The sequence below is a fragment of the Cervus elaphus genome, chromosome 31 (assembly GCF_910594005.1).
Source record: "Cervus elaphus chromosome 31, mCerEla1.1, whole genome shotgun sequence".
NCBI lineage: Eukaryota > Metazoa > Chordata > Mammalia > Artiodactyla > Cervidae > Cervus > Cervus elaphus.
Window position 1 is genome coordinate 5097166 of NC_057845.1, and position 23481 is coordinate 5120646.

Sequence of the window (23481 nt, forward strand, 5' to 3'; positions counted from 1 at the left end):
TATGAATCTTTTGCTTCATACATCTAAATTTTCACCCATATCAAAAAACCACCTGTCCACATTAATAAATTCTGTTATCATACCATAAAACCTGCTTTTTTTCTTAGTATTTTGAATTCTTAGGAACCATTTTAGTTATTCTTGCTAATGCTTTCCCATTTATTTTGCTTTTTTTTACAAAAATTAACAAGACTAAAAAGTATAACTTTAAGAAGGTAAGCTTTAGATATATGAAAGTGTATTTGGCAAAACCAAATTGGTTCTTGGTTTTAACAATGGCATAATTATGTAAGTACAAAATTCAATTTTTTTCTTAGATTTCTTTTGGGAAATTAAAAAAAATAGTAGCATGATTTTTTTTGTTAAGGAAGAATTGATGATTTACAAAGATGAAAGTTAACATTATAGCAGGATTATTTAAGGGCCTTTCCAACACCCTTCTCTGTAAAAATACCATCATCATTAATGTCAAGTCATCATAAATACTGCTTAGATATATAGAAATTCATTCTAATGTAATGAATGATGATGTGGCTCTCATAATTTCAAATCTCATTGGGCAAAATGATCATGTTTCTATTAAATTACCTTTAACTTATTTTGAAAGAAAAATTTGTTAATACATGAAAATAAAGATATTTAAATGTGCAACATTTATTTGGCAAAGGCCTATTATTCTAAGCTGTACAAAGCATAAACTTCCTACCTATAATGTCTGTGTCATGGACTCTTTGTCTACTATGGGAGAATTGGGGCCCAGACCCACTCAAGTACTTCTGTTTTGTCATATGAATCGTAAATAACCCAGTCATTATTGGTAATGTATAGTTAATTGTAATTTTACAGTGTCTATAGTAAGTTTGTCTCTTAAGTACTGTAATACACTTAGAATACAGTTTAGAATCCATGCCATGTCTGCTGTTGAATTTTGTACAAATTTATTGTCATATTAAGTTTGAAGAAAAATAAAACTTGTTTACTTGAAGTATACTCTAGATTAGTTGAATAAAATAGATCCTAGAGAGTGATTCACCTAAGAAGTTATCCACACCGTTTCCTTCTGCAAATGAGCAGCCGTCCTTATTCCTTTTCTTTTTTTTTTTTTTCTGCCGCTCCATGTGGCTTGTGGGGTCTCTGTTCCCTGACCCGGGGTTAAACCCAGGCCCTGGCAGTGAAAGCACAGAGTCCTAACCACTGGATCGGACGGGAATTAGCCTTCCCTATTCTTAAGCACCAAGTTACTGTTCAATAAGATGCAGTTACGTCTTATTGGAGTTTCCCAGGCGGCTCAGTGATAAAGAATCTGTCTGCTAAAGAAGAAGACGCAGGTTTGATCCCTGAGTCCGGAAGATTCCCTGGAGAAGGGAATGGCAGCCCACTCCAGTTTTCTTACCTGGTAAATCCCATGGACAGAGGAGCCTAGTGGGCTATAGTCTGTAGTCATTTTCGTGGGGTCTGAGAGTCAGATACGACTTAGTGACTAAAACAAGAACAGCAAAACAATGTTTTGAGACTGCGGCTCTTTTTTTCAACATATCTTATGTTCAATTACTTGCTGTAACAATGACTTAAATTCATTTTGGATCATGCTCCATTTTGTACATTGCAAGTCTTTAACTGAATAAAATTCTCTCTCTCCTGTGCTTTTCTTACCTTTAATTTGGCATAAATATCCAAGTTTGCCACCTGGTTTTAGTAATTATATATAGGGTTTTTTGGTTTTTTTTTTTTTTTAATTAAAATGGAGTTCCCGATAAGCTAGCTACTTTTCTCAAACAGCCAGGCTTCAGTTCTGCTTCCCTTAGGAAAGTAGCCTGTGCCCAGTACCATGGCCGGGCTCTACTCCAGCCGACTTCTCTGTGAACTGGGCACACGGGGCAGGCTTTTCATGACTGTGAAGTGAATCTGACCACTCCTGCTGCAGTTACCACTCACAGCCCGCTCTGCCACACATAGCTTTATTTTGGTTGCAGAATTACTATCCTAGATAGAAACGGGATTCCCCCCACCCACCCCATCCAGTGTTAAAGAATCATTGTGGTTAGTTATTAATAAACTTATCTATTTTGGAATATTTTTACAAGATGAGGAAGGTCAATTAAAAATTTTTCACATTATTCAGAATTTATTCTACAGAGGAGAGCTGACATTAAAAGGCAAAGAATGCTTTGAAAATTTTATTCTACAGTGGAAAAGGAAACGATGCATTGTCTTCAGCTTATGAATATAGATATACTAATAAAATTAATCTTTATCCATAAAGTTGAATTTCCATAGTAACATTAACTCTCAATGAAAATATATTTCAGAAAACATTGAAACCACATCATCATCACAGATGGGTGTTGGAAGCTTATCCATAGCGATTTAGCATAAACTTTGAATTGAAGTGAGTTTCTTAAGTTCATTTGATTATCTGATATAACTGGGCATGAATCAAACTCATCTGCTAATTCAGTGCAGTTCTCCATTTTACATATCAATACTTGCATGGATAAAATAAGCTGTATTTATAAAAGAACTTAATTAGCAGGGGTTTTTGTTTTTTTAAAGAATATTTCATGGTAGTTGTGTAACCTCCAGAGTAACAGACTACACAAAGCTCCTTTTTTTATTTTCTGAGTTTGTATACGTGACCCCTCAGAATGAAGAAGAATTGAGACAGAAAGCAGAGGGGGCACTCAAAGTAACTATTGCTTTTTGTTTGTTCTCATTATTCAGTGGGCTCTCTCTTTCCCAGGTGAAAACAAATGGAGTCTCCGCCGTCAGACTGGACTCGCCATTAAAGAGTGACCCATTTGAAGACTTGTCATTGAACCTGCTTGCTGTATCAAAGGCTCAGCCGTCTGTTCACACCCCAAACCCAAGGGGGTTGACGCCGTTGCCTTCTGCAACCCCAAGTAACACGAACACTCTGAGTTCTGTAAGCTGCATGCCGACAATGCCTCCAATTCCAGCCCGGAGTAAATCCCAGGAAAACACGCGATGTTCCCCAAATCCATTCATCCCAAGCTCAAGCAGCACAAATCCTTTCACTGATAGGACTGCCGTTCCCGGAAACCCATTTCGAGCTGAGTCTCAAGAATCAGAGGCCACTTCATGGTTCTCCAAAGAAGAGCCTGTTGCTCAGAGTCCATTCTCTTCGCTGAGGCCTCTGGGTCAGAACAGTAGCAAGCCTTCATCCTCCCTGGATGGGTTTAAGGACAGTTTTGATCCGCAGGGCCCGCCTGCACTAACAGTCAGCAACCCCAAAGGATGGGTAACCTTCGAGGAGGAAGAGGACTTTGGTGTGACAGGGAAGTCAGGGTCCACTCATCCAGATGTTTTCCTGGGTAAGCAGCCGAGCTCATCTCCTGGCTCCAAGGTGACGCTTGGTGATGACTGGGGTAGAAGTACCAGTGTGTCTTTCTGTGTGTTGCCAGCAAGAAGACCACCCCCACCGCCTGTCCCTCTGCTCCCACCTGGCACCACCCCTCCCACAGACCCTTTCACAGCCCTGGCCTCTAAGGCATCACCCACACTAGACTTGACAGAAAGATAAAGTCACACAGTAGAGAGCAGTTGTCCCTTTAGTTTTGGCAGGGTAGAGCCAAAAGATTTGGGCATTCGTTATTCATGATGTGCAATAAGTAATTGTTAAGTGCACTGATGTTGTCATGAAATACCACTATTTAATGTGTACAGAGTTGGAATATGTGTATATCAGAAATAAGGAAAAATCTTTCTCATTATTAACTGGAATTTTGGTGTGTTTCTGTTTGGATAAATAAGAGAGAGTAGAAGCCATAAAAAGTGCTCGAAGCTACTTCAGAAAAGTCCTCATTCAGACATTCTTCATCAGTCTCCTTTAAAGCATCTCAAAAAGCCCAAACAACTTCTAGCCGACATTGCTGCCAGCCCTTTGCTACTTGTTAACAATTGGTATTTATAAGTATTTACCAAAGAGCCGTCAAAGGTACACTGAAACAGAATTTAGAGAGACATTGCTTTAAAAAAAAAGTGTATACACACACAAACACACAAATGTATACACTTACATACTAGTAAAATGCATCACTTAAATTCTAGGGTATAAGTCAGACCAAATTTTTACCTAAAAGTTGTAACAGAGTTCTCTTTTCCATATAATCAAATGGATGGCTGAAAATGAAATTTGTATATTTCCATTATCTTTCTTTCCAAAACTAGAGTAATCCCACGACGGAACCAGAATTTGCCCCCATTGCCACCCCTTCTGGACACACATACCACACACCCCCTTGTCACTCTGCTCCCACACCTCTGCCTGCTTTTCTGGGGGAGGAGCTTCTTGCAGCCGGAAGCAGCATATTGTGTGGACCAACCCTCCTTCCCTTTCAAAAAAGCACGCTGGCCACAGATGTCAGGAAGGCACATGCCACCAAGTTCAGTGAGAAGTAAATGAGAGTTAAAGGTGCACGAAGGTGTCCAAGGCCCCATGGCTCTCCTCACTTCTCAAGCTGGTGAGCCGGGCAGTGCCCACCCCAGGGGGCGCTGAACTGGGATCTACCGTGTGTTCTCTCCCCATCTGTGATGCTGCTTTACGTTCTTAGAGGCTACGCCTCAAATTAGCTGTGGATTTTGTCTCCTGCACTGCCAGTATGCAGCTGATCCTGCTTTTGATTAATTTTATGAAGATGTTCATAATTTCTACAGAATGTAGTATTTTGATATCATTGAGGAATCCTAATCAGAAAATTCCTGGAGCAATAGTTGTTTTGCTGTCAGTTTGAAATCACCTTTACCCATTACATTAGCATTCCTTTTATACAAACAGTTGTAAATGTCACCTGAATTCCGTTGTCCGCATTTAACCTTTAACATGTGCATTGGGGGAATATCAGAAAATGGAGTTAACGGCTAAGAATACATAAGATGTAGAAAAGCACAGCAAGCTGCGTCGCACTTAACCACATAAAGCAAATCTATTAGGAAAAAGCACTTTTCTAAATGCTCAAATGTTATCAGAATACTATATTTATAAAAGTAATTCTCTCTCTATTAACAGCCAGGACTTGCTGTTAGAAATAACTCTCGTGAGTTTTATATTGTGCTTTTTGGGGGGTTCTAATCATTTCAGCAGTAGTATATTTTGAACAGCAGTATTACTATAAGCAGTGTGCTTCAAAATGTGAATTAACTTGTTGAAACTGTGGCTTTAACATCTGTGTGATTAGTGTATACAGTATTTGCTCTCCGTTAGGAAAATAACTCATTATAAACTTTAGTGCGACTGCAGTTCTGTAAGCAGTGTTTCCCATTGAATAGAAACTACTGTCTAAAATATACATATCAAGCAGCAGCTCAGCCTTTATCAGGAAATTCTGTTGATACTTGGCAAGTTGCTGAAAAAGTGCACAAAGTTATGACAGACAGTTAAAGGTATGCTGCAAATAACTAGCCATTATTCTACATATTATTAAAATATTGACCAGTTCTGTTAAAAGCAGAGCAGAAACTAGACACTAAGGATCTCTGTGAATTCTTTGTTCTCTATAGTAGATTGCTGTTTATATGTAAGAATTTTATTGCTTATGTGGCACACAGTATTTATAATTATATACTTTATAGGAGTACAGTATTAAAGTCAGTGGCATATAATCACTGAACATATCCTGTGAAATGTGCTGTCATATGAAATAAATATACCTGTCTTTACCATCCTGACTGCTTTGCTCAAAAGGGGAAGAATTTTTCTCAGCTATTTTCCTTTAACTTTAAATAGATGAGTTTGGCAACGTTTGAGGATTAATTCTTACTGTCAAATCAGGTTTTTTTTTTTTTTCAAATCAGGTATTTTAATTCAAGATGTTATTCTCATCCATTTTATTTCTCTGTGTGATTGTTGTTCAGTCGCTCAGTCATGTCCAACTCTTGGTGACCCTATGCATTGCAGCATGCCAGGCTTCCCTGTCCTTCACCGTCTCCTAGAGCTTGCTCAAACTCATGTCCATTGAGTCAGTGATGCCATCCAACCATCTCATCCTCTGTCTCTATGTGATACTTCTGCTGAAAGTAGGAAGCTATTCTCAAATTACTAATCATCGTTAAGAAGTCATGTGCTTATTCTGTAAGAGAGGCCCTCATTCAAAATCTTGCTGGCTTGAAAATAACACGGACGCATGAATGATGATCTTCTGACCCACAGCAAGAGAAACAGCTGGGGCATGGTGGGGGCGGGTGAGGGGAGCAGGGGAGAAACAGGCTAACGGATAGCCAGACAAAAGAAGAGACCACCTTAAAAGTAAGAGACTGAGGCTGGTGTTCCTGTGAGTATTGCCTTTTTTCAGATTGCTATTTAAAGCAATAACCTTGATTCTTAAATAATTCAATTATGTTATTAGTCTCTGATTAAGAAGTTACAGATAGAGAATAATAGGCTTTGTAAAAACTTTTTATTTTACGGTAACTGTAGATTTGTATGGGCTTCTGTGGTAGCTCAGACAGTAAAGAACCCACTTGCCAATGCAGGAGACAACAGGTTTGATCCCTGGTTGGAAAGATCCCCTGGAGAAGGAAATGGCTACCCACTCCAGTATCCTTGCCTGGGAAATCCCCTGGACAGAGGGCCTGGCGGGCCACAGTGCATGGGGTCACAAAGAGCCCCACACAGCATAGCAACTAAACAACAACATGCCCTTGTAAGAAATAATACAGAAAGATTCCAGGTGTCCTTTACCCAGTGGTAACATTTCGCAAAACTATAGTGCAATACCGCAGCCAGGACTTTAACACTGATAGAAAAGATGATCCCATCTCCCTGAAGATCCTGCATGTTGCCTTTTCCACACTTCTCTCCCATCCCATGCCCTTCTCCTGTGTCCTTAACTTCTGGCAACCACTGATCTATTCTCCATAATAGATTCTGTTCTCCATATTCACTATAATTTTGCCACTTCAAGAATGTTACATAAGTGGAATCGTGTGTGTAACCTTTTGGGATTGACTTTTTTAACTCAGCACAGTTCTCTGGAGATTCATCTGGATTATGTGTAAAATATTTTCCTTTTCATTGTTATATAGTATTCCATGGTATGGATGTACCACAATTGGTTTAACCCTTTATTCATCCACTGAAGGACATTTGGGGGTGTTCCCAGTTTGGGACTGTTATAAATGAAGCTGTTCTGAACACTTATCTCAGGTTTTATGTGAACGTAAGTTTTCATTTCTCTGGGATAAATGACCAGAGGTGCATGCTGGGTCATAGCATGGTTGCATGCTTGGATTTTTAAAAAGATGCCAAATTTTCTTCTAGAATGACCAAACAATTTTACATTCCCATCAGCAACTTACGTGTGACCCAGTTTTTCATATCTTTGCCTGAATTTCTTCGTGGCTTTGTCTTTACCCTAAGAGCTAATGATGGTGAACATATTTTCATGTGCTTGCCATCTGATGCCTTTTTTTGTGAAATATGTGTCTTTTACCCATTTTCTAAATAGATTTTTTTTTTAACAATCATGTTTTGAAGGCTCTTTATATATTCTAGAGACTCCACCTCTGTTGAATATGTGCTTTTGTAAATATATTTCTCTGTCCATAGCTTATCTTTCAGCCTCCCCACATGATTTATAGCAAGATCCTAAGTCCTGCAGGTCCACAATTACCAGCATGAGTGATTGACACAGGAAAACCAAACTCATGTATAAAGCAAAATGCCACTTTATTAATGTTAGGAAAAAAGTCTGACCACATCAAGTTATCAGACGTAGAAAAATGGGAACTCATACATTGTTGGTGAGAGGGCAAATTGGCACATCAATTCTAGAACAATTAAATAACACCCAGTAGGACTTCCCTGATGGTCCAGTGGTTAAGAATCCACCTGTCAATGCAGGGAGACATGGATTCGATCCCTGGTCTGGGAAGATTCCACATGTTGCCGAGCAACTAAGCCCACACACCCCAACTGCTGAGCCTGAGCTTCAGAGCCCATGCTGTGTGACAAGAGAGGCCGCCAGCATGAGAAGTCAGTGCACCACAACCAGAGAAGGCTTCGAGTCACAACAAAGACCCAGCACAGCCAAAAAATGATTGACTAATTTAAAAATACAAATAATGTCCAGTAAGGTTCATATATTCTATCACAACAAATTTGACCTGGAGAGAAATTCTAGGACAAGTGGAGTAGGAATGCACATCATTTGTAATGGTGAAAACTACAGAGAAACTAACCGTCAAGAAGGGAGTGGATTGATATATTTCTGGTGCAATACTATGTAGCAGTGAGAATAAGTGAATGAAGTTTTAGTACATTTCATTACGGAGCCATAAAGCAAGGTACAAAATAATACAGTATGACAGTTATATGAAATTTAAAACATACCAAACAATGTTCTCTGTTTGTTAGGGATACATATGCATGTTACATATGTATGCTCAGTCCCTCGGTTGTTTACGACTCTCTGTGACCTATGGACAGTAGCCCACCAGGCCATGGGATTTTGCAGGCAAGAGTACTGGAATGGGTTGTCATTCCTTTCTCCAGGGGAATCTTCCTGACCCAGGATCGAATCCACATCTCCCGGATCTCCTGCATTGCAGCCGGATTCTTTACCTCCTGAGCCATGGGGGAAGTCCCACATATGTGTGTTAATGGTATTAAAACAATTTTTTTTCAGCACAGTAAAAACTTTCTTTTCCCCTCTGGTTACTTGATATCTAGCAGTCAACATGAATGCCCCATTAATTATCTGTACCAGAGTGTTTATCACTACTAATGGATTGCTTCAGCAGATACAAATGCTCATAAGATGCCCTATACCCTAGAAAGGAACAGTACCTAAAATATTTAGAGATAATAAACCAAAGTACATAGGAACACACAGCTGTCTTATTTGTCTTCAAATTCAGAACCCACTTGGGTGACAATACAATAGGCTTTAGCATGATTTATGATCACTTAAACCACAGTGAGGAAAAGCTACACACAAAATTTGTATGACACAACCTGTGTGAGAAGAAAAGGACCTTAAGAAAACAGAGAAAGGAATGCAATGTAAGAATACAAAGGCAAATAGCAGTGCTGACAAAGATTAAAGATGGTGCAAGTGTTCGACCTGTGACCATGTAGTTAATGGGCTTCCATGGTGGCCCAGTGGTAAAGAATCTGCCTGCCAAGTCAAGAGACCCAAGTTCAATCCCTGAGATGGGAAGATCCCTTGGAGAAGGAAATGGCAACCCACTCCAGTGTTCATTTCTGGAGAATCCCATGGACAGAGGAGGCTGGTGGGGTACAGTCCATGTGGTTATGGACACAACTTAGCGCCTAAACAATAACAACAATGTAAAGTTAGTAAGTACATACTTAGAACTGGATGAGCAATACAAACATGGGTTTTCTGTTTTTTCATTCCTTTTACATTTATTAGAAAATTATACCCTGAGACCCAGTCTGTAATACATGAGTGTTTGGATAAAAATGGTTCTCACTACCTAGAAGGCTATATATAAAGCAAGTTTTAAGCAGGAGTGGCCTGATGGATACTTAGTTGGATTCAAGAGAAAATAGGAGGAGGATCTAACAGCCAGCAGTCAGGAGGTAGATGAACCCAGTAGACCCCTTTATCCCTCTGGGTAAAAGACATTTGCCAGGACTGCATGTTCCAGGGTCTGGGTGATCCCTGCCCCGACAGGACTAGAGACGAGAGCACATCCATCTCCCCGCTGGGCGCCGTCCCTCTCATCATTCCGGCGGTCTTCACGTGAGGCTCTGGGTTGGCCTGACGCATTCCCAGGCCTACAGTCTCCCACTTTCTTCCCTCTGCCCGGGAACTTCAGGGATACAGATTCAATGCAGGGAGTCAAAGTTTCAGGTATGCGGAATGGCAGGTGCTTGTAAAATCCAAATCAATTCGTATTCGGCAACGGCCCTTCCAAGGAAACAGCCAGGGGTGGGGCCTTGCACTCCTTTGCCAGCCCCTCGGGAGCAAGGACTCAGTGCAAGTGTTACCCATCCCTTTAAGACACTCCTTGACCATCCTATCTAAAAAGTCAATCACCCTGTTTAATTTTTTTACTTTTTAAAGTTTGCCTTATCCGTTTATATTTGCTTTCCTTTTGTCACTTAAAACTGAATATAAGCTCCATGAGGGCGGTGACCCTGGATCTTGCCGCCCTGTTTGAGAATAAACAGCGCCGCCCACGACTGCCTTTAGTAAGAATTTTGCTGGACAGTGAATGACGACAGTTTGCGGAGCGTCGTTCCGCCGTCAGCCGCGCCAGACACACTAGACTTGGGGAGCCGAATCACCCCGCATGGAGAAGTACGGACACGTCCCCCGATTCCTAACACCTGAAGACCAAAGAACCAGCAGCCCACTGTCTCGCGTCAGCTAAGCGTCACGGCCTCTCTCCTCAGCGTTCCAGACCGGAAGCAGCCGGAGGCGTTTCCGGAAGTAGGGACTGAGGAAGGCGGAAAGGCTGGCGAGGCTTGGAGCGGCGGTGGGAACACTGCTGTGGGGGCTCGGCGCCTCTGGGTGCCCGCCACCCCAACCAATTCCCGGTCGAGCAGCCTCCCTGCCCCTCCCCGCCAACTCCCTGGATGGATTCTCGGGACCCCGGCGAGCCGACCGGGCGGCCAGAACTCCCCTCAGCCGGCTGGTCGGTTTGAGGGTTGCTACGGCAACAGCCACTTCCGGGAGTGGGGGCTCGGCTAAGTTGGTTCGGCCGGTGCGGGGGCGGGTCCGGGAGCCTCTCGGACTCTGCTCGGCCGCACCTGCTGTCAGGGTAGTGGAGGGAGGCCCGGGTCTCCGCGCACCGTAGCTTCCCCAGCCTCAGGGTCTGCCCTTGAGCCGTGGGCCCCACCCCGCGCCCTCAGACCGCGTTTCTCTGTTGCTCCTGGCAACAGCCACTTCCGGGAGAGGGTGCAGTTTCCCCCTGTCCCCCCGCCCCGTTCCAGCACCGCGAGCGCTCCAACGCAGGGTTCCGGCCTCCCGGCAACCGTTAGTCGGCGATCTTCGCTGTCCGCCGGCGGGGGCGGGTGACCGCGGGCCGCTTGTCCAGGGCCTTCCGGCGGGGCTCTCGCGGCCACCATGGTTCTGCTGCACGTGAAGCGGGGCGACGAGAGCCAGTTCCTGCTGCAGGCGCCGGGGAGCTCGGAGCTGGAGGAGCTCACGGCGCAGGTGGCCCGAGTCTACAACGCACGGCTCAAGGCGCAGCGCCTCTGCTCAGGTGCGGCCCAGCGTCGTGGGGCCTGGGAGGGGAGAGAGAACTGGGCCCGCGGGGACGGGGCGAAGTTGGGCGGAACGCGCCAGGCCTCCTCGGGCCGGCTAGGGGCGACCGAGGGTCAGGCCGGTAAAGACTTTGCGAAGACGCGCAGCTGCCGGGCTTGCGATGGGGACCGCGGATTTCCCCAGAGATGCTTCCAGGAGCGGCTGCACCGCGTGGGAAATCAGTCCTGAATATTCACTGGAAGGACTGATGCTGAAGCTGAAACTCCAATACTTGGGCCACCTGATGCAAAGAACTGACTCATTTGAAAAGATCCTGATGCTGGGAAAGATTGAGGGCAGGAGGAGAAGGGGACGACAGAGGATGAGATGGTTGGATGACATCACCGACTCAGTGGAGATGAGTTTGAGTAAACTCCGGGAGTTGGTGATGAACAGGGGGACCTGGCGTGATGCAGTTCATGGGGTCGCAAAGAGTCGGTCACGACTGAGCGACTTACCTGATTGCAACGCGTGGAGGGGTGCTCGGAGCCGAAGGGGCGGGCCGCTCCAGGGTCTGGGGAGTCGGGATTGGGGCTCTGTGAGCAAAACAAACGGACCTAAGTCCCGAAACCGAGGCGGGGGGAGGGGGGACGGGAGGTGGCACGGGAGAGCCGAGAGCCTGGGCCCCAGAGCAGATTAAGGGACCTCCACAAGTGTGAGAGGTGGGACGATCCCCAGGACGATTTTTAAAGAGTTCTCTTTTGAGACTTTGCAGCTAGAGCAGTCTCTGGGGGAGAGGGGCGGAGGTGGAGGAGCCACCCAGCTTTGGGATGGTTTTCAAGAGAGAGTAAGAGAGCCTCGGCGTTCTTGCCTCCCTCGGTGTTCCCTGCTCTAGGAAGCAGCCTGATCCTCATGTTACAGTGTTTTGGTCAGTGTTCCCTTCTCTAGGAAACAGCCTGATCCTCATGTTAAAACGTTTTGGTCACTGCTCCCCGCCCCACCCCCACCCCCGGAGCGGCGAGGATCAATGCAACTTTTCCTCCGCCGGACGTGTTCCCTGGCCGTGCGGTCTAGCAGTGGTAGTTGCTGAGTCGTGTCCGACTGTTTGCGACTGCGTGGTCTGTCCACGGGATTCTCCAGGCCAAAATACACTGGAGTGGGTGGCCGGTATCTCAGGTGGCTGTTGACCACCGCCAAGACACTGCATTCTTTATTTCAGTTCATTTAAATGTAAATTCTAGCGGTTACGTGCCTGCCAGTGCAGAAGACATAAAAGCCACAGGGTTCAATCCCCGAGTCTGGAAGAGCCCTGGAGGAGGACATGGCAACCCACTTCAGTAATCTTGCCTGGAGAATCCCATGGACAGAGGATGCCTGGCGGGGTGACAGTCCACGGGGTCGCAAAGAGTCGGACACCAAACGACTTAGCACTCACAGCCTCATGAAGCTCCTTACTGTAGCCTTAGGCAACACAGTACTTGACAGTAGGTTAGTCTGGGTGTGATCCACGATGTGATTGTTTCTGTAATTATATCAGGTGATTTTTGTACCATAGAGTCCTCCTTAAGGATCATAATCTGTCTGTTCCTTAAGAACTCATTTATGGGTCATTCGTATAGTTTCTTAGTAAAATTAACAGCAGACCAAGCTCAATTAAGTGTTATTTTAAAATCAAAGCATCTTTGGGGAAAAGGGCCTCAGCTTCTTTTTCTGTGAAATTATCAGTTGAAATGTGGTGCTGATTGTTTAGTCTCATTAGTGAGCGGGAAACCCATTCACTTAATCTGTGCTACCTGCTCAGTCGTGTCTGACTCTCTGCATCCCCGTGGACTGCAGCCCGCCAGTCTCCTCTGCCTGTGGAATTTTCCAGGCAAGAATACTGGAGTGGGTGCCATTTCTTCCAGGGGACCTTCCCAACCCAGGGATCCAACCTGCATCTGGCAGGCGGATTCTTTTCCTAGTAGCTCAGATGGCAAAGCATCTGTCTGCAATGCAGGAGACCTGGGTTCAGTCCCTGGGTCGGGAAGATCCCCTGGAAAAGGAAATGGCTACCCACTCCAGTATCCTTGCCTGAAGAATCCCATGGACAGAGCAGCCTGGCCCTGCGGTCCCTGGGGTCACCCAGAGTCTGACATGACTAGTGCACAGCACCACCTGTCTATAGCCTGCTTCAGGCAGGCTATGCCCAAAGTCCAGGGCAAATGAGGCCCGCTCCTTGTCCCCCCTCCCCTCGCCCCAGATACTTACAGTCGGGTTGGGAGAGAGAGACAAGAAGTATCCCATAAATAGCCCATTAAGTTCGACCATTTGTCCCATCAGTTCAGTTCAGTCACTCAGTTGTGTCTGACTCTTTGTGACCCAATGGACTGCAGCACACCAGGCTTCCCTGTCGATCACCAGCTCCCAGAGCTTGCTCAAACTCATGTCCATCGAGTTGGTGATTTGTTCTGTAGTGTTTGTTCCACAGTACTGTGTTATTACAGGCTACCTGATGTCTTCTCAAAGTGCTATGGAGACCCCACATACCTCTTTCATGTGAAAGAAGGGAGAGAGAGAAGGAAGGAGAAGAAAGGCAATTTTGCAAGGTTAAAATGTGGATTCATTCTGGGGTGAATGCATATGGAATAGGAAAAATAGAAAGCATGCATCTGAATAGTGAACATACTACTAGAAAATCAAGGTCTTTTCCTATCTCTGCCACCATGGAAGGGCTGCAGTAGTAGCAGTGTGACCCGAGCAAGCCTCAGGTGATTCCGCTGCAAATTGGAGAAGATGGGGATGTTGATAACTGTCTGGCCTACCTCACAAGGAGAAATTGAGATAATCTATGTGAATGCACTTGCAAAACCATAACGCCCTATGTGGGTATGTATTCAGCCTGTCAGTGAATTTGAATTTATGCCTCCTGAGTGCCAGGAGGTATAACATAGCATAGAGGATTGGAGCACAGAAACTGCAGCCTGTGACCAGTGGGTGAGCCCCCAGACTCTGCTTCTGTTGATCTAGGATGAATCAGTGAGCATTTGTCAGAGGTCAAGGACAGGTATGCCATAGCAAGTGGCATCTAAGTGTCTGTTAAATAAAATAGCCAACGGTCCCCTGACCTCTAGGAAGCTTCCATTCCAGTGAAGTGTAGGTGTTATAATAATGACTGTGATGCATATTGTCTAATTTCCTCTTGTTTTTAAGAAATGGAAGAATTAGCAGAACATGGCGTATTTCTGCCTCCTAATATGCAAGGACTGACTGATGAACAGATTGAAGAATTGAAATTAAAGGATGAATGGGGTGAAAAGTGTATCCCTAGTGGAGGCTCAGTATTTAAAAAAGATGATGTTGGACGGCGGAATGGACAAGGTAATCCAGCATTTTTCTTCTCTGCAAATGCCTGAATGTAATCATCAGTGTGAAAACAGTTCTTCAGGTTAAAAACTGACCGCAGTGTTTCTATTCAAACTTATAAAATACTGCACCATGTAACTCCTTGTTGTTGTTTAGTTGCTAAGTTAGGTCGAACTGTTTTGCAACCCCATGGACCGTAGCCCGCCAGGCTCCTCTGTCCATGGGATTTCCCAGGCAAAAATACTGGAGTGGGTTGCCATTTCCTTCTCCAGGGGCTCTTCCTGACCCAGGGACTGAACCCTGAGTTTCCTACTTTGCAGGCAGATTCAGATTCCTTAGCATCTGAGTCATCAGGGAAGCTCTATTAACTACTTGTAGCAAAATGCTAAGCCAGGATGAATTAGATGGAAAAGAAGGCATCTGTCTTCTTGCTCTTACTAAGTTTCAAGCTAGCTTTTAAATGTAGTAGATGAACCATAAGAAATTACCAACTTTATTGGCAACAAGTGATTGAAAATTGGCATTTTCATCTCATTCAATGGAATAGTCTGAGGGGATAATCGATGAAAATGTATCGCAGGGTATGTTTTGTTACAGTTTGTACATCAGGGTTTATTTAGCGATTCTATGTAGAAAGAGGAAATGAATGTCAACCCAGCGGTCTCCACTTGAATTGACGACAGGCCTCTCTTGTACAGAGCTGTGTAGGACAGGCAGGTCACTGAGGAAACTGCTCTCCTTTCAGTACATGGTTGTTTGTGTGGGATTGCAGGGGAAAGGGGATGATAACCTATTTTGATACCATACCCCTTTTAACCTGCATAAAGAGCTCCCTCTAAAAGATTATAATTGATCAGTTAACAAACACTTAAGTACTTATTATACCCTTAAAACACTCTTAGGAGCAAAGGAAAGAAAGTGTCCCTATAAAGCCTTTGCATGCTCAGAAAAAAAAAAAATATATATATATATATATATATATATATATTGAAGATAATAGGAATTTCTATTAATGGTATTTATTTTGAACTTTAACCTAGAAAATAATAATAGTTGGTTGTCTTCCACATCTTTTCATACCTAAATCCATTCTCAATTTTGAGAGATTTTTTTTTTGCTTTTCGGGTGAAATTGCATCAAAGAAAGAAATCATGGTACTTGTAAAAACAGTTAACAGAATATTACCGGTTCATTATTCATCTTTAAATCAAGATTCTCTTAATCACTCTGTTTTAGTAGTTTTTAGTATTTTCAGTATTTTCAATGGCTAAGTACCACCATAACTCATTAAGAATATCAAATTTGAGAGATTTAACTAACTTCTGACAGCCAGCTTTCCTGTGTCCCTTGCCTGGATTCCATTCTTGTACCTTCTCTCAGCTCACTTCCTCCCTGACTCAGACAGAAGGGGTTAGGATGTTTAAGAAGAGTCCTAAAGATGACTGTTTCTCTCTTGCTTTTCTCCTTTTTTTATTTCTTTAGCTCCAAATGAAAAAATGAAGCAAGTTATAAAGAAGACTATAGAAGAAGCCAAAGCAATAATATCTAAGGTTAGCTTTTTAAATGATGTTCTAAAGCTTGTCTTTTGAAATACAAACTCCAGTTAACGGCTTCCAGAGTTATCTACCAGCCAGCTTTTTTTCATTCTTTCTTTTTCTCTCTCTTTCTGTCTCTCTCTCCTCCTCTCCCATCACACCCCGCCTCCCTTCCAGAGACAAAGGAGACAAGCATGTTTAGAGCGGGCCTTAGCTTTTTTTCCCTTTCCCTTAGTTGTGACAGTTGTCCTCAATCCTCTCAGTGCCTTCAAGTCAAACAAAAACAGTTATTGGCTTGTGTCAATGTGGCTCAAATATGAATTGGTGCTTATATTTTGCTTCCTTATCCCTTTTTTTTTTAAGTTGAGCTATAGTTGATTTACAGTGTTGGGTTACTTTCAGGCCACGTAGTGATTCAGTTGTGGTTTTTTTCATCTGATTATAAGTTATTACAGGATATTGACTATAAGTCCCCGTGCTAGTCAGTAAATCCTTGCTGCTTATCTCTTTTACGCATCATAGTTTGTGTCTGTTAAGAACTAAAGAAAGACGAGTAGGGCAGATGCGAACCTTGTAGCCACTCACTGAACCTGCGGAATCTGACTGACACAACGCGTGTGTATTTTGAGTTAGCTCTTTGTAATCATCTGAATTGGAGAAGGAAATGGCAACCCTCTCCAGTAGTACTTACACACAAAATGTTTCATTGAAGGGGAAACAGAAGTCAGACTGCTGACAGACATAGGCTGTGAGTCTGGAGGAAAGTAATTTAAGGATTTTTCAGGAATTGAATGTTTTTATCGGTGGCTTTTATTTACATGTTCCTGATGTTTGTTGCCCCCACCTTCCCTCCACCATGGTCTTCCTGGATAACTGCTGCTTCTCCTGTTCCTCCCAGTGCTCTGGGTATCACTGTGATTCCTAAGCCAGCGAATCCTTTAAATGCTTCAGGGGAGCCTGCTCTTCTGCTTGTCAATATAGGAAAGGCGTTGGGAAGGCTTTGGTTCGACCCAGGGTTTGCAAAATGCGTTTGGCTGCAGAGACTATTTTTTTTAAAGGATGAAAGTGAAAGTCGCTCAGTCGAGTCCAACTCTCTGTGACCCTATGGACTGTAGCCCACCAGGCTCCTCCGTCCATGGGATTTTCCAGGCAAGAATGCTTGAGTGGACTGCCATTTCTTTCTCCAGGGGATCTTTCCAACCCAGGGATCGAACCTGGGTCTCCCGCATTGCAGGCAGATGCTTTACCATCTGAGCCGCCAGGGAAACCCAGAAGGGTAGATAATAACTAGTAACTTGTAGTCAAGTTGGCCCCTCCCAGAACAGGTTAGGAGGGCAGTGTCCTGGGCCCTGTTCCGCCCGCTCCAGTCCCCACGCCTCCTCTGTGGAAATCCTTCCTATTCGTTTGTGTCACTTTTTCCCTTTGTGTATTTTTATGTTGTCATTTCATAGCTTAGAGACAGCTTTCATAGGGCTTCCAGTCGCTTTTCTGCAGCAGTTTGCCCAAAGTGGTGGAGCTCGCACGGGCCAGGGCTCGAGTCCCACCCAGGGCCCTTCCCGCTGCCCCCACATGTAGCCGGCCTGGCTCCCACCTCCCCAGACCTGCCACATGGGGGCCGCTAGCCCCGTGGGTCAGAACACGCAGCAGGCAGGTGGGCACTCAGATCCCAGCAGCCCCACCGTCCAGCCCCTGGGACCCGGGCCTCCGCCTCTATCGCTCAAGTTCCTCCAGGAGAGTGTGGAAGGTGGTGGGGCATCCAAACTGGGGCCCCTTGGGGGTGGACAGCGACATCTGTGCACCCTCTGCCGAGGGCAGGAGCCCAGGATTGTGGGGAATCTGTCGTCCTGAGGCCACACCTTGAGTTTATCTGTCCACCCCCGTGGTGCCTGGTCAGGACCACTGCCCTTGGTATCAGTGGAGCTTTTGTAGAAAGTGACCCCCTGGCGCCCCTGTCTGGGCATATTGGGGGGGTGGTGTCCTCTGGGCGGGACAACTGCCCTCAGGTGACCCCAGGTCTAGTGGACTGTCACACTGTCTGTGGGCGCGGGCCCCTCCCAGGGAGGCCTAGCACATGTGATGGGGATTTCTGACTTGGAAACAATTTCATAAGCCGCCCTGGGGGTAGGTAAGGCAAGAGAGGCCCCCAGAGCCTCAGGTCCGATCCTCCCGGGTTTCTGAGAACCTGGCCCCTGTTTTCTTACCCCCCACAGACATGGCCACCTTGGGGCCCCCAGTGGCCCCCGAGCTGCACATCCAGAAGCCTTTCCCATCTGACCCCTGAATCACATCTGACTTTGCACCACGTCTGTGGGCCTCACCACGTCCGTGGGCCTCTGTCCTGGCTGCCTCGCAGCTTCAGGTCGCTGTTTTCTCTTCCTCTTGCTGCTTAAACCCAGTGTCTCGCCACGTGTGTTAACCTCAGCTCTCTTCTCTTCTCTTTCTGTTCTTTCTTCCTTGGCATTTTATCTTCTCTGCCAAATACCAGCTTCCACTCTCTGCAGATAACTCCCCAACCTCTGTCCTCTACCCCAGAACCCTTCTTTACTTGCACCCTGGGTTTCTTTCATCTGGGAGTCCAGCCAGCACGTCAGACTCATTGATTCCTCTGCCGGGTGTCCTGTACCCGGGAGCTGGGCCTTCCTGCAGACTTTTCATTTCTACTAACACAGCCGCCGGTGTATCAGGGTCCACTTTGTCACTGCCTCTCTCTCACCCGAATGCCTTGTCTGGTACCCTACCACCTGCGTCTGCAATGCCTCCTCAATCCCAACTGCTCCCCTCGTTTCCACAGTTACCACTTTATTTACAGTCCCCCTGAGAGTCTTTGTGCAGACGTCAGCTGGGGGGCCTGCAGTTCAGTTCAGCTCCAATGCTGACTCTCCAGCACTCGCGCAGACCCCATGAGCTAAAGCGTGAGGTCCTTGACCAGACTTCCCTGGCGGTCCAGTGGTTAAGAGTCTGCGCTTCCACTGCAGGGGCTGTGGGTTCGATCCCTGGTCAGGGAGCTAAGATCCTGGGATTCTTGCTCTCGGAGTGTTCTCCACGCTTCACCCCCTCAATGCCACTCATATTCTGCATTATCGCCGAGGCTGTGGCGGCCGTGGCTGAGCCCCGCAAGTAGATCAGAGTCACTTCGGTAGCAGCTCTGTTTGATTCTGTCTGCTGCTCCGGCAGGAGCTGGTGTGGGTCTTGTACAAGAACCTGATTGACATCTGTTGAGTTGATTGGCCGCATCATAGATAACAGTACCCGTGACCACTTTCAGAAACAAGTGGAAGCCAATGTCTGCGTGACCATGGAGATGGTGAATGACGCCTTGGACCAGCTTCGAGGTGCCGTGATGATAGTTTATCCCATGGGGTTGCCACCGTACGATCCCATCCGGATGGAATTTGAAAATAAAGAAGATTTGTCGGGGACTCAGGTATGTGGGTGGCTCTTGGGGTCTCTGTTCATGTAAGTTCATGCCTACCCCCGCCCCAGGGCAGAAGCTGCTCATATTTGACCTCATACTTGTCCTAATGTAGTTTTTGCTTCATGCACAGCTTTCCATCTTGCTAGGCTTGTGTTCAGAGCAGAGTTGTGAATTCAGGGGAGGGACCCCAGAGGTCTGCTCTTGGTTGAGGGCTTGGCGCACACACGGAGGGGCGGCAGAGGAGGGAGGAACTGGAAACTTTTCCCATGTTCTTGGGGAAATGGGAAGTACTGGGAAGGCAGGAACCTCATTTGTGCCTGCTTCTGCCAAATGTCTTGGTCCCATTGATGGAATTTTGTGTTCTAGCCTTCCCTCTTGCTCCTGAATATTTTCCTAGCTTTATGTTCCACTTTCCTTTGTTTTTCTCATTTATTCCTTACCCTGTGGGACAGTATCTTCCTCTGAGCCATCTTAAATAGGTAGAATATGCAGAAGCAAACTAACAGCCCCATTATACCTACATAGATCGTCCTCAACTTAAGATGGGTTATGTCCCAACAAGCCTAACATAAGTTGAAAATATTATATTAATACATTGAAAATGCATTTAGTGTCCTCAATATCATAGCTTAGTCTCTCCTGCATGAAATGTGCTCCAGAATACTTACATTAGCCAATAGTTAGAAAAAAATCACCCAACACGGTGCCTATTTTATAATGTGATTGATTGAATACTGTACTGAAAGTGAAAAACAGAACTGTTGTCTGGTACAGAATGATTGTCAGTGTATCGGTTGATTACTCTGGTGATCATAAGCTCACCACCACAGCCCAGCATCCCAAGAAAATATCACACTCTATCACTAGGCCGAGAAGAGATGAAAATTCAAAATTTGAAGTATGGTTTCTACTGAATGTGTGGTCAGTAGAATGTGTGGTCACTTTCACACCATCATGTGGTCAGTAAGTCACAGATGAAGTTGTCTTGAGTCAGGGACTTTTGTATTTAAACACCCAGCAGTATCCCCGTTTTCTTCCTGGGCCGTAGTCTCAGAGGGACCTTACATCATGGATGGATGAGGGTGCCACTGAGATAGGATACCCCATTTCCCAGGGCAGGAAGTTACCCGAGTCAGGGCGCGAGTGGAGACTGACAGGGAAGGTGCCCAGGTGAGCTAGGGCGGTGAGTGGGCAGGGGAGCCGGTGCTCCCCAGGGGGCGGGAGGGCAGGGCACTGGAAGCCGGTCCCTCGCCGGGAGGGGCACAGACCAGGCCAATGCCCCGGAAACCTTAAAGCCCATTCTCAACTGTGGCCCCCAGGCAGGGCTCAACGTCATCAAAGAATCAGAGGCACAGCTGTGGTGGGCAGCCAAGGAGCTGAGACGTACAAAGAAGCTTTCCGACTACGTGGGGAAGAATGAGAAAACCAAAATCATCGTCAAGATCCAGCAGGTAAGCGCTTTGACTTCAGTGTGTGACTGCTGTTGTTTTTTAACTTACTTCCACACTGATAAAAACTTACAGTAACTCTGAAAGATTTAAAACTCCCGATGCAGGCCCTCTGATCCTGTGTGGTCCCAGCTTAAAACTGTCCTCTTTGTGGAGCAACGAAAGCTGGAAGGAAAGGGGGATCAGTTGACAGCATCTGGAGTTTGTTTGGGGTTTTTCAGTTTAAAGAAATGTCTTCGTGGCTGCACAAGGCCTTTCTCCTTGTGAGCAGTGAGCTCACTGTGAGGTCTCCTTGTGAGGGGTGAGCAGGCCCTCCTCTCCGTGCGGCGCGGGCCTCTCGTTGCAGAGCGGGGCTCCGGCGCCCAGGCTGGCGTCTGCAGTGCCTGGGCTCAGCCACTCCTCAGTGTGTGGACTCTTCCGAGACGGCCTCGACCCATGCCCCCTGCCCTGGCAGGCGGGTTCTTAACCCTTGGACGACCAGGGAAGTCCTGGTGTCCTTTTAATTAGGCGGGAAAGGAGAGTGTACCAAGTTGATTTCAGCTTTAAAAATAGGGCTTACAAGTAACCCAGATTGTTTCTTGAGATGAAAAATACAGCCCCGAGCACTGATCTCTAGTTTTTCAAAGTGCTGCTGGCCTGTGAATGAGGCGGAGGGCTGGAGACCTGCACAGACCTGGTGTAGAGCTGTGTGCCTGCAGGCTGCTGTGTTCCGTGCTCTCTCCTAAGCCATTTCTCTAACGTTTGGGGGAGCCAGGGTGGCCTCCACGATTATCACTACCCCTTCCCCCTAGACCTGCAGTGGCTGCTTGGGAACAGCTGTCACCAGCACACACCCCCAGCCTGCACCGTGACGGCCCAGAGCAAGAGTGAGGCTCCCTTGACGATTCACTCTGCATGATGAGAGATGCATGACCTGTTTCATTTCAGTTCAGTTCAGTTGCTCAGTCGTGTCCGACTCTTTGCGACCCCATGGGCTGCAGCACACCAAGCCTCCCTGTCCATCACCAACTCCCGGAGCTTGCTCAAACTCATGTCCATCGAGTCCATGATGCCATCCAACCATCTCATCCTCTGTCATCCCCTTCTCCTCCTGCCTTCAGTCTTTCCTAGCATCAGGGTCTCTCCCAGTGAGTGAGCTCTTCACATCAGGTGGCCAAAGTATTGGAGTTTCAGCTTCAACATGACCTGTTTAGCCGTCCACAAAGTACAGTTTGGGCTTTGGGCTTCCCAGGTGGCACAGTGGTGAATAATCTGCCTACCAGTGCAGGAGACCCAAGAGACAGAGGATTCCATCCCTGGGTTGAGAAGATCCCTGGAGTAGGAAATGGCAACCCGCTCCAGTATTCTTGCTTGGAGAGAGTCCCATTGACAGAAGAGCCTGATGGGCTACAGTCCACGGGGTCACAACGAGTTGGACCCAGTTGAGCACAAAACAACCACCGCAGCACAAAGGCAGCTGTGAGACAGCAGCTGCGCCCTCCTGGGTCACCCGCGGAAGGCCTTCACCCACAGTGCGCTGTCCCCTCGTCTTTGCAGAGGGGCCAGGGAGCCCCAGCCCGAGAGCCCATCATCAGCAGCGAGGAGCAGAAGCAGCTGATGCTCTACTACCACAGAAGACAGGAGGAGCTCAAGGTACCACGGGACTGGTGGGCACGGGGGTGCCTGGGGGCCCTGCTTACCCGGGCCTTGGGGCAGCTGGGGCCTGGGTCCTGCAGGACGCGGCAGGGCACCTTCTGAGCTGCGGCCTCACCAGGGCTGAGCCTGGTGCCCCTGCACTGGAGTCTGGAGCTGTCCCGCTTCTCTGGGGAGGCGGGGAGCGGGGAGGTTGGTCACGGATTCTGTCCTGGAATGCCCTCCTGAGCGAAACCCATGTGTTTCCAGAAACTGGAAGAAGATGATGATGACTCCTGTTTAAATTCTCCATGGGCAGATAACACTGCTTTGAAAAGACATTTTCATGGAGTAAAAGACATAAAGTGGAGACCCAGATGAAGTTTGTCCGTTGGCGAAGCTTTCCAAAATATTAGTTCACCTTTCTTTAGGCAAAATAATAATAACCATAGCTTGAAACAAGACAGCCACCACCCTTTGTGAACATTGTTGAAATCCCTAGTTTTCCTTTCAGTTTGAATTTTTAAAAGAAAAGTGAGTTATTCAAGGTTTTGGAACATAATAAACACATTCTCAAAAGAATCTGGCTAAACTATTTTTATAATCTGTCTACTATTTGAGGCTTTTCTTTGGCAAGATACTGAGGGTATAGTTTCATTTTTCCTCCCTGATTGCTTGATTTTCCATTCTCATGACACTGCAGGATGTTGAAGGTACCTTTTCCTCCACAGCGAGTCAGGGGTCCGCTGTGATACCTGGCCGTCAGTGGCCACTAGAGGCCGCCCGATGCTGAGTCTTGTTTCAGAGACAGCCATGATCGGCCAGAGGGTCTAACGCAGCCTGGCGTCTCCCAGCTTCAAAGGTGAAGTTCTGCCCCTGGGCGATAACCTGGCTGGCCTTGTCTTCCAGATGTGAAGGCCGCACCTGGGAGGGAAGTTGGGTGGCCAGAGCAGGCA

The 23481-nt window shown here is 46.3% G+C and overlaps 3 protein-coding genes across 13 annotated transcripts in view; all 3 read left to right on the plus strand.

Moving 5' to 3' along the window:
* Positions 1–5685, plus strand: part of SYNJ1 (synaptojanin 1) — an 89159-nt gene extending 83474 nt beyond the window's left edge. For 5 of the 9 annotated variants that reach the window (XM_043892882.1, XM_043892885.1, XM_043892883.1 and 2 more), the window contains one exon: positions 2741–5685. In XM_043892882.1, the coding sequence (XP_043748817.1) occupies positions 2741–3541 (801 nt within the window). In that variant the 3' untranslated portion in view covers positions 3542–5685. The remainder of the gene's footprint in view (positions 1–2740) is intronic. The other 4 variants (XM_043892888.1, XM_043892891.1, XM_043892889.1 and 1 more) reach the window with 1 other exon arrangement.
* Positions 5686–9621: 3936 nt separating this feature from the next.
* LOC122687288 lies at positions 9622–11006 on the plus strand. The gene is made up of 3 exons (XM_043892648.1): positions 9622–9725; positions 10322–10674; positions 10801–11006. Exons 1-3 carry the CDS (start codon positions 9622–9624, stop codon positions 11004–11006), a joined length of 663 nt encoding a protein of 220 aa, XP_043748583.1.
* Positions 10420–23107, plus strand: CFAP298 (cilia and flagella associated protein 298). 3 transcript variants are annotated; one of them, XM_043892894.1, is made up of 8 exons: positions 11064–11193; positions 13658–13759; positions 14364–14531; positions 15999–16066; positions 19317–19475; positions 20786–20917; positions 22451–22546; positions 22796–23107. In XM_043892894.1, exons 3-8 carry the CDS (start codon positions 14366–14368, stop codon positions 22904–22906), a joined length of 732 nt encoding a protein of 243 aa, XP_043748829.1. In that variant the 5' UTR covers positions 11064–11193; positions 13658–13759; positions 14364–14365; the 3' UTR covers positions 22907–23107. The 3 variants fall into 3 exon arrangements, with proteins under 3 accessions (XP_043748828.1, XP_043748829.1, XP_043748830.1); XM_043892893.1 differs by lacking the exon at positions 13658–13759 and having other exon boundaries at positions 10420–11193; XM_043892895.1 differs by lacking the exons at positions 11064–11193; positions 13658–13759; positions 15999–16066 and having other exon boundaries at positions 14454–14531.
* The last annotated feature ends 374 nt before the right edge of the window (positions 23108–23481 follow it).